This window comes from Euprymna scolopes, chromosome 19 (assembly GCF_053919585.1).
Source record: "Euprymna scolopes isolate OS-2025 chromosome 19, ASM5391958v1, whole genome shotgun sequence".
NCBI lineage: Eukaryota > Metazoa > Mollusca > Cephalopoda > Sepiida > Sepiolidae > Euprymna > Euprymna scolopes.
Genome location: NC_136500.1, coordinates 96,252,580 through 96,271,457, shown reverse-complemented (window position 1 = coordinate 96,271,457; position 18,878 = coordinate 96,252,580). Strand labels below are relative to the sequence as shown.

The 18,878-nt window shown below is 31.6% G+C and overlaps 1 protein-coding gene and 1 pseudogene across 3 annotated transcripts in view; both read right to left on the bottom strand.

The window, feature by feature from the left end:
- Positions 1-4,206: 4,206 nt before the first annotated feature.
- Positions 4,207-4,323, bottom strand: LOC145240422 (5S ribosomal RNA; annotated as a pseudogene).
- Positions 4,324-4,620: 297 nt separating this feature from the next.
- The window catches only part of LOC145239851 (ribonuclease 3-like), a 92,165-nt gene continuing 77,907 nt past the window's right edge, over positions 4,621-18,878 (bottom strand). For all 3 annotated transcript variants that reach the window (XM_080103409.1, XM_080103407.1, XM_080103408.1), the window contains exons 22-28: positions 16,681-16,784; positions 15,573-15,678; positions 12,190-12,331; positions 11,957-12,039; positions 11,227-11,333; positions 9,479-9,624; positions 4,621-5,376 (exon numbers count right to left, since the gene is read on the bottom strand). In XM_080103409.1, the coding sequence (XP_079959535.1) occupies positions 5,276-5,376; positions 9,479-9,624; positions 11,227-11,333; positions 11,957-12,039; positions 12,190-12,331; positions 15,573-15,678; positions 16,681-16,784 (789 nt within the window). In that variant the 3' untranslated portion in view covers positions 4,621-5,275. The remainder of the gene's footprint in view (positions 5,377-9,478; positions 9,625-11,226; positions 11,334-11,956; positions 12,040-12,189; positions 12,332-15,572; positions 15,679-16,680; positions 16,785-18,878) is intronic.

The window sequence follows — 18,878 nt, the reverse complement described above, 5'->3', positions numbered from 1 at the left end:
TCCGTGTCCAAAATTGGCAATCCTCTGGGAATTTTTAACTGAACCCTTTATTCAATACACTAGGATAGATTGCTCTTATTTCATTGTCTATTTCTCTCAGGTACTTCGGATATAAATATGTTTTTTGTTTTTTTTTTTTCTTATGCTCTTTTATCTCACAATGTCCAAGTAGAATTCACTTGAAAGTTTTTCTTAACCAACGCAAATACTCACTTAGCCATATGTAAGAAAAGGTTTTAACCGATACTAGATATTTTAAGGAACATGGACTACGGTCTAAGAAGGTTATGGTAACACCAAAAGCTACCTGAAGAAGACTAGAGCATACAACCACCAAAATGTTGTGAAAATGACAACTGAAATCAGGAAAAAAGTATGAAACCTGTAAATAATGCAAATACTTTTTTGGGTTATAAAATTACAAAATTACTTTCGTAGCTTTTTCATATTATGTAGATATAGATTACAAATAAAACTAACATGGAATCTGAACACGAATTAACAAAAATAGGATTTAGTTAAAAAAAAAATGTTTTTTAAGATACTGACCTTCCTTAAACATTAATGATATAATCTAAAATATGCGGTATAATCTAAGGGAGATAATTCGGTTCCAATAAATTTTAAGATATTCTTAGTACTTACTAACGAGATCAGAGTGACATACACGGTGGACGGGAACAAAAATTGTTGCCTCAATCAGGAAGGATTTTCCTTCACTGACCGAACACAGAAAAGATAAAGTGTAGTATCACAATATATACTATACTTTGCCTCTAGCCAGAAGACTAAGTAAATTAAAAGTGTTTAATAATTAAAAAAAAAAAATTTCAGTTTAAATGATTTTTCTTCCATTAAATAAAATACTTGGTTAACCTGCTACGTATGGAAACATAAAATGCTTTTAAAACATTTTTTAAATCGTTTGCTTTTTTTTTTAATTATTTTTGTACTGATTTTTCAGGATCTTGAATTAAAAAAATCTTGTGAACAAATTTGGAGCATTTGAGCAATATGTAACTGGATATTCCATGCGTTAATCTTTTAATAAATAAAAAAAAATCAGTCATCTTCTAATATAAAGTTGTCCAGATATTAAAAGTTATACCTAAATAACATGCTAGCAAATAAAACTTTGCTTCTGAATTCGCTAATTTTATTTGTTATATCATGTTTTTAACAGTAAAATATTTCACTACAATCATAAAGTTTTTTGGAGCTCCGAAGAGATTGTTGGGTAAAAATTTAAGCATGTCGAATGTAGGTCGTTTGGCATTGATATTAAAAAAAAAATTACTTCATTCACACATATTTTGAATTTTAAATGTCTAGGTTTTGTTTTTAAAAAAATAATAATAATCATTCTTTCCATGCACTATATATTTTGAAATTCTAACTTCTATGTTTTCTTTAAATTATGAGGAAGTCTTGAAATAAAGACAAAATGTCAATGATCATAAAAACAATTCTGGGTTTTCCATCTTTCATACATTTGTATGTATACAATGATAGCTGGATTGGCTTTTTAAATTGTTGGATTTTTATAGTGCTCAATGCCTTCTTGGACAGTTTTATAATGTTTAAAAAGATTAATAGACCGCTACAAAGGCTATGATTATTAGGAGTGTGAAGTTCTTTACAATCATCAGATTAACCTATTAAAAATGTAATATAAGAACTATGTGTATATATAAACAAACTTTTATTAGAAAGCTTATGAAAATTAATTTGCACTTTTAAAGATGATGCATTTGTCATCTTTCAAAAACATTGTTACAATAAAAATTGCAAACTTTCTGCAATATTTTATTTGTTAAATCTTTATAAAAACTTATCCTTAAAAATAGCTTTAAATCTGTAAAAAAAATTTTCTAAACTTTTTTATTCCTCTATTACTTTTAAATTTTCTTTAAGATATCACTAATGGATTTCTATTTTATTTTTTTACATTTCTTTAAATTGCTATAAATTTATTTTTATTTCTAACCTCGTTTGTTTTTTTGATTTTTGTCTTTTTCTTTGATTTCTTTTTCTTCTCCCTCTTAATTTTATTTGATTATTTTTCTATTTTTTCTTTTGCTTTTATTTTTTCTTTCTTTTTATTTTATATTATTCTACATTTAATTTTATTTTAAATAAACAGTTGAAGTATCTTCATTATCTTTTTACTTGTCGACGGAAGGTAAGTTCTATTTATAAGTTGATTTTCTAACAATTATTGAATTTTGATCTAAGTGGATTTATTCACCTCAATATTATGGATTTTTAACTTGTAATTTATTAACCAATTCATTGATGAAATTTTTCCTTTTGACAATATTTGGATTCATGGACTTCATTTTCAATTTTATCCTACTATTTTAAGACACTTTTTCAAACACTAATTTTGAAAGTTTTCAATTTTATGGTAATATGTCTATACTTTTATTTACTGATTATTTTCTCCAAAGAAAAATGCCTAATTTTTAAACTCCATGGAATAAGGAAAATTATGTTATATTCTTTGTTTTTTTAACTTTTAATGAATCAATAAATGTATATTTTTATTTTTCATGATTTATTTTGTCTTTTTAATCAAGCATTTTGAAAAATTGTACTCAACAGAAAGTCTGTTTTTTTTATATAGAGATGTATATGCTTAACATGTATAGCATCTATAATCTAAAAGTCAAACACAGATTAACATTGGATAAAAATGAAAGAACTTTTATTAATTCATATTTGATTTTTAGGACACATTTAATATAAATGCATCTATACTTACACATAAAAGATTTCTGTTAAATATGATGTAAGTACATTTTAAACACTTCATTAAAAATGTTGAATCCAATGGCATTTTTGGAAAATATCACATTTTCGAAATCATGACATGTTGATCTAAACTATATATATATATATATATATATATATATCAATAGCTTCACGGATCGTCACACCAATGAAACATGGAAAATCCTGTGCCATTTAATTGCCATGTATATTTTCAAAACTTTCTGGTAAATAAGTATATAGTATATATAAAAGGCTGTTTGCAATGTGGAAAAAGTAACGGCAAAAAAGATGAACATAAATATTTGGAGACAATTTATTTCTCAGTAAAATATTTCACTATTAACAGAATAAAATTGCTGTGGTAGAACAACTTTAAAATATTTATTCTCTGAAAAGTTTAGATTGTCTCCATTTGTTTTTTTGTTTGTATCTTTCACTTTTCCCATATTGCAAATATCTTTATTAAATAATAATTTAACCAATATACTTATGAAATAAAATGGAAAAGAGCAGATTTAATACTCAAGAATATATTGCAACATTTCATACAACTCTTACAAAACTTTTACAAGAGTAGTCCTTTGATCTTGAAAGATGTGAAAACGATCTCATCTTTTGCCATTTCTTCAACATGCCATTCTCGAACATTTTCTCATAACGCTTGGATAAAATGTTGAGATGCATTCTGAATTGATAGACTTGCCCTTTTCCATAGGGGCAATGAAGCACGTCTGGTTTGTATATATGTGTGTGTATATATATATATATATATATATATATACTAGCAAAGTCCCAACCATAACCTTTGACCCTGAAAAATAGTGTGCACCATCCTTAGGTGGGGGACCATCATCATGTCAGTTTTGGTCATGATTGGTCTAGTGGCGTTAGTTGTAGGAGAGTATATATACATAGGCTATGATCTTGACCTTTGACCGTAACCTTGAAAAATGGTGTGCACCATCCCTAGGTGGGGACTATCATTATGCCAGGTTTGGTCAGTGGTGTGGGCTGTAAGAGAGTTATACACATAGACACACACAAACACTACTACTTTATATATACAGATTTTAAATTCCTTTAGAAAAATTCTTAAACATTTTCTCATTGAATTCAATTTCAAACTTGAATAAAAATTGAAACTCAATGTTCTTCTTACAATAAAACAAAGCTTAATATATATTCTTTAAATATATATATTTACACGCAAACACAATGATGCAGCCTATATATATATATATATATATATATAAAGGCTTCCTTCAGTCTTGACAGACTATGGATACCCACTGTAAGGGTGCCTGCGCGTGAAATTTGTGTGGCAAGAGTTGCACAATCTCCAACCACGCCTCTCCTGAGTCAACATTGTTGCATACCAGTGGCAAGTTGAGGTACAAGACGACTGGAAATAATGCAGAGATAAGCGGAGAGCACATACAGCGCCTAGAATTCCCAAATGGTCACCCATCTGGTATTAGCCAGGCTCAACGTTGCTTAACTTCGGTGATCTGACGAGAACCGGTGTGTCAACGTAATTATGCCGTACAGATATACATATATATATATATATATATGTATATATATGCACACACAAATACACAATAATGCAGCATATATATATATATATATTGATTTAAAGGTTATGAGGGTTTTTTGAAGCTTGAAAAACCATGTTACTTTTTGTATTTAATATTTTTATTGTTATTTTTTATATTTCAAGCGGACCTCTGCTCTTGGTCACAAAAAAGTATCGATACTTTTTTGTGACCAAGAGCGGAGGTCTGCTTGAAATATAAAAAATAACAATAAAAACATTAAATATAAAAAGTAACATGGTTTTTCATGCTTCAAAAAACCCTCATAAACTTTAAAATCACTATCCTAGAAGAAGACGTGGACTTTTAACATTATATATATATACTACATTATTGTGATGATGTAGAATATATATGTATATACACATACAAAGCAATAATACAGCATATATATATATATACACACACACACGAACACAATGATTCAGCATAAAAAAGTATATATATATGCACACATACACACACACAAACGCAATGATGCAATATATATATATATATATATATATATATATACTAGCAGTTCTGTTCAGCCCCTATGTACTGTTCATAACTTTATGTGCATATGTATAAGTTTGATTCATGTCCAGGTAACCTAATTTCAAACACGACTCAAAATTGGCGAATGAGTTTGGTAGAGTTTTCAAAGGTCAAATCGTTGAACTTTGACCCCTTGAAAACCAAATTTCTGTCCAAAAACCAGTTAAAAAGATTTTCCCAAATCTCAATACCCCTTTATGTCAAATCTTGTGTCTGTACACTGAAAATTGACAGAGTTGTTTAGTAGGGAAATGTACACACACAAGCATACACTCACAGACAATTTCACTATTATAGATATATAGGTATATACACACAAACGCAATGATAATATATATATATATAATGTAATGTAAGTAATGATTGTGCTAATGGTGTTGTTCCTCAGGTCTTCGAGATCCACGCCGTCGTTTCTTTGGGTGTCGTCGTTCTAAAAATCGTTTTTGGTGAGCCAGAATAGGAAACAACTCTGCAAAGGAAAAAAAAAAAAGAAAAAAGTTGTTAAAATTTTAATTCATCATCAAAAATAAAACCATTTTTTATGTTTGACTTGTTTTTTTATCTTCATCTAGCATGGATAAAATGCTATGTTGGTGCTACCTAGGATTGAACCCAGTTCTTAGTGATCAGAACATTTCTGTTCAAATCACTCGATGAATAAATATCAGTTTCATTACTGGAGTCAAAATCGTTTTCCACATGGGAAAAGAATGTCAGCCTCAAATTATTTATTTTTTTTTGTTCACCTCCAAAAAAGGTATATCATCACTGAAGCCTAAAAGATTGTGATCAAGGGCAACCAAGGTGGGAAGTTGGGTAACAAGATGTTTATTCACATTATCTTTAAATATCTGCATGTGAGTATGGTTGGAGCTTAATATATGTAAATTTGACTTCTGCACTATGCAAAAAAAAGAAATGACTTTTGGACAAATATGGTAAAATAGTTAAAAAAAATGGAGTGTTTTTATTAGCCCTAAAAGAGCCCCTGGGTCACACCCAAGAGTTATCGCAAAGTATAGACAAACAAAATGATATAGAAATCAGTTAGTTACAACTTTTCAAAAAGTATTATCCAAGGCATCAATTGTTATTTAATAAGCAGAAAAGTGTCAATTATAGCCATTTTAAATCGAAAGGCACCTCCAGAGGGGCAACCGAAGTTTTCCCAGAAAATCTGTTCTGTTACTTTTTTTACTTATATCACATTTAATGTTTGTGCAAAATTTCAAAAAATTGCAAGGTTTAGTTATTAAGAAAAGTGCGGACAGACGAACAGACAAAGGTGAATTGGGGAACCAAAATGTGGGAAATATATTATCTAATATTGTTCTTCATATTTTTTGATTTACTTGAAAAACATTATCTCAGTACGACATGGCAAAATGGATATTGACGCATACTACTGACATGGCATGCTACGTTTGAGTTATCAGTTCACTAGAATCACTTTAATTCAGTATGTTGGCAACCTTTACAATGGTTCATTCTGGCAAATTACAGTCAACAACAGAGAAATCAAACAGATTAAAATTCTTTCTTATCATAGCTAAGGAAGTTATGTTTTCAGTTGAGTTTGTTGATTTGTGATTGTTTGTGTATAGTCTAGCGACCACATTATTTGACAACTCAAACACAAGCAAAATATCAGTCATGGTCCGACTTAGAATTGATTGAAATTTAAAATATCTAGATTAATAGTCAAGCTCATAGAAAAAGTGTATGTGACACTGTTAATGATAATTTTTGTTATGTTCATCATAGTGACTCGCTACTTGGCCCATATTGTAGCTTATGCATATTGTAGTCAGCTGGAAAGCAGGAAAACGGAAGATAATTCCACAGGCTTGCAGTTCTAAGAAAGAAGCTTTGTTCATGGAATCTACGTTTAGGTTTAGGCACAGATAAAGAGTGGGGAGAAATTAGTGATAGTGCTTTCTGCTAGACAGGTGTTTTTTGTGAAAGTCTGGCGAGGGGGGATCATAGATTGGACCTCAGCTGAGGACTTGCCATGAAAATATTGATAAAGCGAAGACAAACTCGCAACATCTCTTCTATCAGAAAAAGGTTGTAGAGAAGAGAAAGAGACATCCCCTACTAGGCAACAAAGTCTATTTTGAACTCTATCAAAGCAGGATAAGTCCTTTCTAGCATCTCCTGCCCAGATGTGGCAACAGTACTTCCATCCTTGGACGTACCTGGCTCTTATATAGATAGAGAATTGCATCAGCAGTGAGATACCTACTGGATTGATAGAAGGATCTCACTATTTTTCCAGCGCCCTTAGCAACGGATTTAATGTATGTGTTCCATTTAAGATCAGGAGTAAAGGTCAAACCCAGAAGTTTGTCAAAACATGAGGCCTCCCCAAGATGAGAGCCATTCATTTCAATTGATGACAGATGGGGATCAGAGTGTTGATGATGTAAAGATAAAAGCTTGGTTTTAGATGCATTAAAAGTAACAAGTCACCTCTTTCCCCATTGTACCACTTGCTCAAGATCAGAGGAGAGAGAATCAGAGAGAACTTGGTCGTTTACAGTCTTAAATGTGCTATCATAGATAGTAGTGTCATCAGCATAAATGTCTACGAATGATGTAAGGATGTGATTTGGAAGATCATTAATGTAGATCAGGGAGAGAGTTGGGACCAGGATGTACCCCTGAGAGACTCCAGCATTTATACTGAGAGCTTCTGATTTCTGCCCATCAACCACTACTCTTATGAACCGATCAGAGAGAAATGATTTAATAATTAGGACATTTCCAGCTATATCGTAGCTGGAGATCTTGTGAAGTAAACCTTTATGTCATATTCTATCAAAGGTATTTGATATGTCAAGAGCAATTGCCCTAGAAAGGTAGCCTCCGTCGAGATTTGCTAATCCTATGAGATATAACCGTAAGCACATCTGCTGTAGATCTAGCAGAATGGAAACCATATTGCGTGTCACTAAGAAGGTTTTTTTTACTGAGATGGTTGATTACTTCTCTATTTAATACAGATTCCAGCAACTTACTCATAACGCACAGGAGACTTATTGGCCTGTACTGAGAGGGAGATGAGCAATCGCTTGAATTCTTAAATACGAGGCATACTGATGAGATTTTCCTGGGTAACGAGAAGCAATTCTCCTTAAGACAACATTTAAACAGTTTTGTAAGGATGGGCACTAGTTCTGGTTGAAGTCTTGAGTACTATAATTGAAATACCATCAGGCCGGTTGCTTTACTGGAATCAAGGTTTTTGATTAGCTTGGCAACATCATGTACAGATATTTGTATATCACATAGCATGTTTTCTGATATAGGAGGAAATATTGGAGGTTGGCGGCCTTGGTCGCAAAGGGTAGAATTAGCTGCTAAGTTCTTGGCAAAGAGTTTGACTTTGTCTGATGCTGACGAAATTACTTCAGGTCCATTTATGAAAGTTGGGATAGAACACACGCTTCTGTGCTTGTGCTGTTTTACATATAGTTTTTAATCTGTTGATTACATTTATTCATAAGTTTGTTTTGTGGTGTTTCGTCACACTGAAAGAATGGATGAGAGTGCTTAGAAAATAGATGAGGTTGCAGAATCTGTTGAGGGGAAAACATGAAAGGAAGTGATAAAGATAAATCTGAGAAAAAGACAGATGAAGAGTTAGCCAGATGTAGATTAGTTTGGAAGTCAGTTTTTAAAAGCTGTCCATCATATGTCAGCATGTAAAACAGATATTTAAACTGATGATGATGATGATGATGATGATGATGATGATTAGTTTTATCTGAAGGAAATGTTACACATCTGAAAACTCACTACACTTATGTGTTTTTAAAATGAATGTGATGAAGGGAGGGACTGAATTATATTCAAAAGTACAGAAGCAACCAAAGTAGAAAATCTTTCAAAAGTAAAAGATTTTGCTGCTAGTTGAGTAGGTCAGGTGGTACTTAACTTTGTAGGTGAGGGGTACAAATGCAGTAAATTCATTCGAGCACATTCTGTAAAATGTATTTGGAAATTGCAGCATGGGTTTTGCAGTCAGCACAGAACCTACTAGATTAGAAATACTTTTGTACCCTAAGAGACAGTGCACTTGTTGGTGCAACAGACCGGATGCGATAACAACACTCCATGCATAAACAAATGATAACTTTATAGATTCACTGTTCACCTTTCACTAGTGTTTTTGGCTAAAATATTGTCTAGAAATAGACCAGGTTTAAAATATTGTATATAAATAGACCAGGTTTAAAATATTGTATATAAATAGACCAGGTTTAAAATATTGTATATAAATAGACCAGGTTTAAAATATTGTATATAAATAGACCAGGTTTAAAATATTGTATATAAATAGACCAGGTTTAAAATGTTGTGTATAAATAGAACAGTTTTAAAATGTTGTCTACAAATAGACCCGGTTTAAAATATTGTCAACAAATAGACCAGGTTTAAAATATTGTCAACAAATAGACCAGGTGTAAAATATTGTCTATAAATAGAACAGGTTTCCCTGCTGTAAGTTTATTTCTAGATCTCAAATTATATTTATTTTTATGAAGTAAAGATTCCTTATGTTTCACCTGATCTTTGGTTGAGGGCATTTGTGGCTGCGGCCATCTCTGCTTGTTGAATACTGTGACCAATTCCTGTGGCAAGACGCTCTCCTCGGAAGTAAACTGCAACAGTATATTTCCTTGTGTTGGTTGGACCTGAGGATTCAATCACCCTAGAAATACAATCAAACATCAATTAATCCAGAAAATGAAAATACACAATCTAGTGGGATTTTTGTTTTCTTTTATTGTGTGTCTAAAAGAATAAAACCTCAAAAATGTTGTTGCTATTGAGAAAATATGTCACTGCCATTTCATTTCTTATGTTTTTGCATTCATTTTCTCATTCATTTTATATGCTATAGATACTTTGTTTATTTCAGTCAATTGGGCATAATGGTAAGAGTGTTTGCTAATGGGCTGAGAGATTGGGGTTCAATCCTTGGTTAAGTCATACCAAAGACTTAAAAAATGGTATTTGATGCCTTCTTGCTGAATACTCAGCATTATAAGAGGAAGATCAAGGGCAATAATATTTAGTGGCGCTCTCTATTTAGAGGACTTATTGATACTAAGAACCACTATGCTAGAACCAGATATAAAAGTGCTTTCTCAAAGGAAGCAAACTCAAAGAAGTCATTAATTTAAATAAAAAAATGCTTGACTAAATGAAAATTACATGATTTCATATTCTTTTATATTCTTTTTATGCTGTTTATAAGCTTTTTTTTTTTTTTCAAATAATTATTCATTTACTTATTACTTGTACAGGACATTCCTACATATGTAAATTGTTAGAAAACATATTTCCTATTTTTATTCATCGTCCTTGGCTTATTACATAACTATTAAAATACTTAACAACCTAGCAAATTTTTTAATTGTTATTTTACTTTTTATTGCCTAAATGAATAAAATAACTGTTCAATGCGCCCTCTATGAGGGACAATGGATTTTAAGTGATCTTTATGACCAAAACAGTTCTCCATTGCTGGCCTACACATCTGCTGATTTAAACATCAAGAAGTTCATATCACCCAGCAAAAATAATAACAGATGGAAATTACACAGATGACATTTTGGTTGTCAAGCATGATTAATGAAGCTATCAAGCTTCTCCAATAAAGAAATAACCAATGACAATCCAGAAGGAGAAATTAAACCGAAAAATGGCAAAATATCAAGTCCAATCAGGAAGTTGTATTCTTCAAGATCGATATTCAATCAACGGATTGAGATACCAAAACATGAAAAAACTACACAACTATTTGGAAGTTCTCCTTTTCTGACAATCTTAAAATATTTTTTAGAGGCACAGTGGAATTTGTTTTGTTCTATGGCTTAACAACTTGAATACTGATGAAACAGTAAGAAGCATCACTTGATGGAACATACATAAGGATTGGATTTTATTTAAAATTCAATATTTCATTAAAATTTGCTAGCAACTTCTCAAGTTGCCTGCAAACACATGAACTGATTTTACATGGAACACTTTTTTACTTTTAATTTTATTAATTCCTAACTCTTGCAATCACACTAGCACTTGCTCCTCCCTGTACTCCAATGGCATTACCAAGGTAACAAAACTTTTGAACAATCTCAATAGCTTCATCATACAAGAATATCAGTTATATACACATTATATAATTAAAACACTTGATTTTATAAACAAACCCTTGTATTAATGGATGCATATTTATGTTTATATAAAATGTATTAATGCTTGTAAAAAACAAAAAACAACATCAACATAAGACAATAATATAACATACTTGTAAATAGGAATGTCAGGTTCGCCTCCATCCAATTCACGTAGTGTTAAGCAGCATTGCTGGAGTTGCGATTTTGGATCGTTCCAGTCTTGGTTCAAAATGAAATCCTGTTTTTTAGATTCATATATTTAAAAAAAAAAATAGGAAAAAAAAAAGATTTTTTTTTTAATTTAACAGAATTTTAATTATTGATAAATAATAATAATTATTATTCTTTGGACTACTGCTCTCATCTTAGATATTTTTTTCATGATGCTTCTGCCAATGTAACCTCTAACTTTTTTCAGGTACATTTTGTTAAACTTGGAAATCTTTGAGAAATTCAGCCTACTTCAGTGAATTAAATTTTCATATGCATTTTGGTGTTTGACATAAAAATTCCAGAGTACAAAAAAATGCACCTGAAGAAGGTCAGAAGTAATATTTTCCCAAGCATTGTAAGAATAATGTCAAAGATAGAAAGGGCAGTCCAAATAATACCAATTATCATCAATGCCTATCTAAAAAATTCCAAAACAATTTCTAATTGCTTTTGTTATTTTAATAAAATATTTATTAACTTCGAAAAAGAATCATTTTAATTGCTTTAATTATAATTTAAAGTAAAAACATTTTTTCAGTTGAGTTGCTGTGTAGGAAATATGGTATTTTTAGAGAAGTAAGTTCAAATAGAAATGTACCCAAATCCATAATCCATAAAAATTAATTAAAAAAAATTTTTTAAACTTACTCTGAGGCGAGGAAAGAAGCAAACATTGCAAAATACCCGGCAATAGTCCAGGGCTTTATCAACATACAATGCTCCGATAAAAGCTGAAAAAAAAATATAAAATATTTGCATTGAGAGGACATATATTTATTAGATTCTATAAAAATACAAAGGAAATGATATTAAGCATTTTAAAATGAATCTAATGAGAAGCCAATTATTTCCCAAACGAGTTTAAAAATGGGGATATTTACCTTCCAGTAAATCTGCTTTCTCTTTTGGCTTCATTTCCAGATGATCACCCCGTGTGTCCGCATAGATGACATAATTTGACATGCCAAGATCATCACATACAATGGCTTGTGTCCGGTTATTTACCAAGGAACTCCGCAATAGCTGAAAGTTAGGAAAGACATTTATTAATAATGTAGTTAATACTAAGAAATCTGTATATCACTCAATTATAGAACAGCTGTTTTTATATCACTTTAAACCTAACCTCACTCCTTCTCCTGTCTGTTCTAAAGAGTTCCACAAGATGGCCAGGAGCTGAATTTAATTGTCAGAGTCTCTTTTATATGTTTATCATTTGGAATATTTAAACAGCTGATGAGAGCTTATCCTCAACATCCACCACAATAATAACAATCTAGAAAACATACATTGTACATTAACGCATAGACACACACACACACACATTATATATATATATATATATATATATATATATATATATATATATATATATATATATATATATATACACACACACACAAGATGTATATATAACATATATACATTATAGAAATATACATAAATACACCTACAGTATATTTTTTTTTTTTTTTACACAGTGCTCACCACTTATCAAGGCCCGGAAGCCACTCAGGGATCAGGGTTATTGCAAGTACATTACGTTAGTGTGGAGATTTGATGAAGTGTTTACTTAAGGGGACGGTTCATTAGGAATTTGTTAACGTTGGACTTGAAGACATCCAAGTTGTAGTCCGGTGGGAAGCAGGCAGACGGAACAGAGTTCCACAGGCATGCAGTTCTAAATTCAAGTGTTCACAGTTCCCAATTTGTGGGTTAGGCTATCATATGTCAGAATACCAAGCTTGCGTCATATGTTCATAAAAACAAATGTTCGGTAAACAGTGTTGCCAATTTAGCATTTTTTTCCTTGTTAGATCTGAAGATTTCATTTCAAATATAGCAGGTAAAAATTTTAGATCTAGCGAGTAGCATTTTTTTTTTCTCTAAAATCTGATGTCATTTGCTAATAAGGTTTGAAGAATTTTAAACCAAAATAAAAAAAACTCTTGCACTTATGTTTCTTTGTTGCAGTAGAAAATTTAAATGTGTTACCATTACCATGACTACATTTGTGAAATATATAACTGCATGCGATAAGACTACATTTTTAATGTATAGTTGAGTAAGAGTGTCTTTAGAAAATATTTGAGAAGCATTTAGTACCATATATAAACTGCATCCAATATTTGTGGTTTCTTGCTATTCGCAGAAAGGGAGATGTAAACCCCCTACGTGAATAACAAAGGAATACATATAAAGCTGAACGTTTGTGTGTGTGTGTGTGTGTGTGTGTGTGTGTGTGTGTGTGTGTGTGTGTGTGTGTGTGGTCGTGAATAGGCTCCTATATGGTTGCCTATTATAGAAAACTGATCACATATAATGATAGATGTATCAAGACATAAGAATGTGTATGTTTGATCTGGCAGAACGGTGATTCATTAAAATTGTGCGGTCTGCATTCGCGCCTGGCCCCCAAAGTATGAAAATAAAAAATTTTAAAATAAAAAAAAAAAAAAAACGTTTACAGAGGTTTTTGATATAGATGTACATAAGAATCCTTTGATAAGTATGTTTTAACTTAAATAGGGATGGTATAATAAAATTGTGGAGTCTGCGTTCGCGCCTGGCCTCCATGGAATGGAAATAGGCACAAACTTTAATAAAGACTTTTCATATCTATCTGCGTAAGTATACTTTGATAATTATGTTTCAGTTTGAAGAAATATGGTATAATAAAATTATTGGGTGTTCGTTCGCGCCTAACCTCCATAGAATGGAAATATGTCACAAAGTTTAACAAGGTTTTTTAATATAGATCCACAGAATATTGTGATAAGTGTTTCAGTGTGAACAGGTGTGGTATAATAAATTATGGGGTTTATCTATTTTATTTTTACTTTCATCATATGTTGCTTTGGTTTTGATGCCCCCAAATTCGAAGCTATCTCTTTATAACCCTTCCTTTTCATAACCTATCATACTTTCATAAATTAGAATCCATTTTCTGTAGGCTGTTTTTGAACCCAGTCAATGATGGGTACTTTTGCTAGTACATGTATATAGATACAAAAGCTTTGGATATATCAATTGCTACTGCCCTAGCTTCACCCATCTTATTCAGTTTATTGTGTATGCATTCAGAGATGACCATTAGGATATCCACGATTGAACAAGATTGCTTTTTTTTTTAGCTCGACGACTATTGCTAGACTGATTAATGATTCAAAGATTTTAGCAAAAAAATGGAAGGATACTTATGGCGCAATAATTTTGGGAGTCAGTTCTATCATCAGTTCTTTCAACATGGCTGTACCATTGAAATCACACATCTGTGTGATTAAATCTAGACTGTATACTGTCCAGATTTAATCTTCCTCTAAAGTCATTCATTGTGTAATTCTCATATTATTTCTTTCCATGTAATACATATCCTCCTCTCTCTCTGGCCAGGTTTCACTTCCATACATCAGACTTATTGTTGAGTTTTCTAGTAGAAAAATTTCTTTTTTTTTTTTTTATTGCATTTTCACCCCAAACAAGGCACAGTTGCCATTTTGATTTGTATCAGGGACCTAAGTTGCAGGGGTACTATGTAGAGAGTTTAGCAGCAAGATGTCTGTTCACATAACACTTAAACTTCTGCATGTCAGTACAATTGAGGAAGCAGGAAATCAGAAGAGAATTCCAAAGTCTTGCAGTTCTGGGAAAGAAGCTATTAGAGTACAAGGTTTACATCTAGAGATCTCGACTGTGTAGGGGTGGGATTTTGCTGCTTGTCAGGTTTGTCAGGGGTATTTTCGTTGAGGGAGTACAAAGGCTTGTAGTTCGTCGGAGCATCCACCATTAAAATACTTGTAAAACAGGCAGAGGGATGCAACATTTCGTCGGTGGGACAGGGGCTGAAGCTTAGACAACAGTTCGGGATCTATTAGGTTGGCGACTCTCTTTTGGACCCTGTCCAGGAGCGAGAGGCTAGTAACAGGTGCATCAGCCCAAATGTGTCAGCAGTACTCCATATCTTCTATATTGGATATAGTTCTCTAGGCAATCAGTGGTATTAACACAATTAATAGAAATGCACTATAATCTCTTTTACTGACAGGTATTGTAGAAGTAAGATTTCTAACTGCCGATCACACTTGAAAGTGATTTGATATTCAGGTTTTGATTTTAAGTGTGCAGACACTAGTAACATCTAGCTACACTGAGGAGCCATGATATTATGAAACAGCTGTCTGTATTTATAAAAAATAAATTGTTTTAAAAGTTAAGTTGTAACTATTTAGACAACTATCAGTTAAATAATAAGAAAGATGCTTACAGATAAGTGGCCTTCATGATGATCTGGAAAATGCCGGAACAGATATTCTGAGGCAACAAGTTGTAGTACAGTATCACCCAAAAACTCCAGACGTTGATTGTGACCTCTGAAAAATGAATAAAGCAGTAAAGAAATCATCAACGAGGAAATAAAGACAGATTAAGAGATAAAGTTATTGTTGCGGCTTTTGTTTTTAATTCAATTGTGCAACTGTATCACCAACCTATTTGGTGCATCATTTAGACTTGTCCAATTGATTTTTTAACTATAATCAATAATTACATAACTTTCATTTCTAGAAATAAAACTCTTCAACACTAAAGGACTTTTGATACATAACATAATCATTTGCATATGAAGTTTATTCATCTCGCTTGTTCAATCATATTTTCTCTTTTAGTTGGTGTCTTCATATGACTGAAGAGAAATCTGTAGCTGTAATCAAAAAAAGTCTCAAGCTTTTCAAATTCATTCTGCAATTAAATCTTAAAGAAGATGAAGAATTAATTCAATCGGCCATATTGTCTCTAGCTGCAAAGTAAAACAAGGGTGGGAAACAAATAGAGATTTTCATAAACTGATGCTTAGGTATTTTAAAACTTGTCAGGACATTTTAAAACATGTCTATACATCTAAATTGTAACCACCACTCAATTATCTGCTGACGTAATTTTTGTCTAAGCTTTATTGCTTTTGATTCTCACCCACCCTGGCTATTTTTTGGCAGATCAACATGTAACCTCATTGTGACTTCTCCAGAACACATCCTGTTTACACGTAATGCTAGTTCTACCCAATCTATAATAACTAATATGCATATTATCTATTTTACCAATTACTTTAAACAGTTCTAGTATGGGAAGCAATGACATGAGTAATAAGAGAAAATGAAAGAGAAAGAATAAAAACAATAAACACAAGCACTAATTGATGAACAAGAGTAAGATGGAATTTAAGGCACACCATGTAGTCAAAAGGTGGTTTCCAAAAAAGGAGCTTGTGGGGGAATGAAAAAGTTGTCAGGATTTGTTTAAAAAAGTTACAATTATTATTTTTTTTTAATTGTTATTTTGATTTTTATTGCCTATTTGGTTTATAAAATACTTACAAAGTCAAGTTGTTATAGCCAACATTTCGAAGGGTGAAAGCTCGAGCTAACAAACGTATATGACTGAATGTGATTCCAGTGTCGTCTTCAAATTTGACTAATTTCTGTCGTGGCAAAAAAACAAAAAAGAAAAGAAAAATCGAATTACAATTATAAGAAATTTTAAAGTATAACTTGTTTAAGGAAAGATAAAAAAATATCCAAATAAAGATAAAAAGATTTTTGTAATTATTTATTATAATAGACTGGAATCAATAAAACAAAACAATCTATTCATATATCAGTGTTGCATCATCAGAATTTGGAGGAATGAGAGTTACCTCTAAAAATAAAACATATTTGCATATACACATTTCTCTAACACTCATTGGCACAGACTATGGCAATATTTTGCACAACTATTATTAATAGATGCAGTCAGATTACGATTTTGTTTATTTTAATGAGATATTAACAGTTCGGGAATTATTTAAAATTAAAACAAAACATTTTATAAACAATTCTATATGAGCGGGACTTGGAGATTCCATAGCGGACTCATTCATATATAATATATTGATAGTGGCATTCTGTAGATGTTCAGCGTAAATAAAGACACTGATATTATTGTAGCTCTTTTGTTAAAACTGCTAAAGTATTTATCTAAGCTAGCAGGGACGCCCAGAGTAGCCAATAACACACAAAATAACACACAAACTATCCTATTAATATGTAGATAATTAATTGAACAGAAGTTGCTGGGGGCAAATTGTAGGTTCATATTCGGTAGCAACCGAGCAATCTTGCACTGATTCATATGAAGTTACGTCTTGTTATGTGATGGATTCTCCTGTCAAGAACGATGTCCGAGTATGCAGTAAACAACCAATGATCCCCTTTTGTATTTCACAATTTAAAGTAAGGTCCTCTATTTTTTACTGATTTGAACCCTCTTTTGTATTTGAAAATTTTCTAGTAGTAAATTTGTAATATGCAAATTTAGTTAGCAGTTTTTCTTTGTTTTTACATGACTAAAAGCTTCTTTTAAATAAAAATATGATATATAATTCCTGAGTTTATATAAAAAATTCATATTTTTAAGGTAGATACCCCTAATGATATTGCCCAAACTGTTTGTCTTGCATAAAAATCATAGATCTATGCTTGTATAAAGACTGGTTATCAAAAAAATATTGCTCTAGAAAATCCAGGTAACTTTTGGAACATATTTTAACCCTGTCTTTCACTTTAAATGGACTCATGAGTTCATTACTAATAATGCCAGCCCATATCATGATCCGACTATCATTTTGTTGGCGTTTAAAAAAATATCTTGAGTCATGTTATTTGCAAACCCATCCTCTTATTATAGATATTATACATATATTATTTCATTGACTAACACATATCTATGGATTTTACATAAAATATTTGACAATACCAATTTTGCATATAATCTGTAGATGCAGTTTAGGTAAGTATATTTGTTTATAAAACTCACTGTCTGTGTGTCTGTCTGTCTCCAATTTTTCAAAGTTCATTTCCTCCAAGATGCAATGTCACAGAGCAGAACAAGGCAGGTCAAACAATTGCATTTTTTGTAGACCCTTGTTTATATATATATATATATATATATATATATATATATATAGCCTCGTTTCTCTCTCTCTGTCTGCAAGGAATATTCTGCACCAAACAACTGTCAAATTTTGGTCTACAGGCTTAAAACTTGATATATAAGCGATTCGGACCTATGGATCAAATTTGGTTTTGAGCCAGTAAAAATAGTTGTTAAGGGATCAAAATGGAAAAAAAATAGAACTTGGTAGGCATAAGTCAACAAGGTGCTTCTGTACACATGCGCAAATACGGCGTGCTAGTAAAATATAGTTATTAGCTCCAGTAGCCTAAGAAAACTGCATAGTCTAGAGTTATTCTCCTTGAACTCTATCGTCAGAAAGATCAAAGTTGCGTCCCTTTAGTTACTGCTTCAAGCTGTTAGGGAGGAAACAAACTGAAAAGATTCACTACGCACTCTTAAAAGATAAATGTATGAAGTTTTATACTTTGTCCATGCATTTTTCTTTATGTAAATAATTCATAATGAACAGTTCATTACAATACCCACAATAGTTAAAATGCTTGTTATCTTCTCCATCCTGCATTGATGTTTCAACTATCATCTGAGAGAAAAATATTTAGAATGTATTATCAACAGT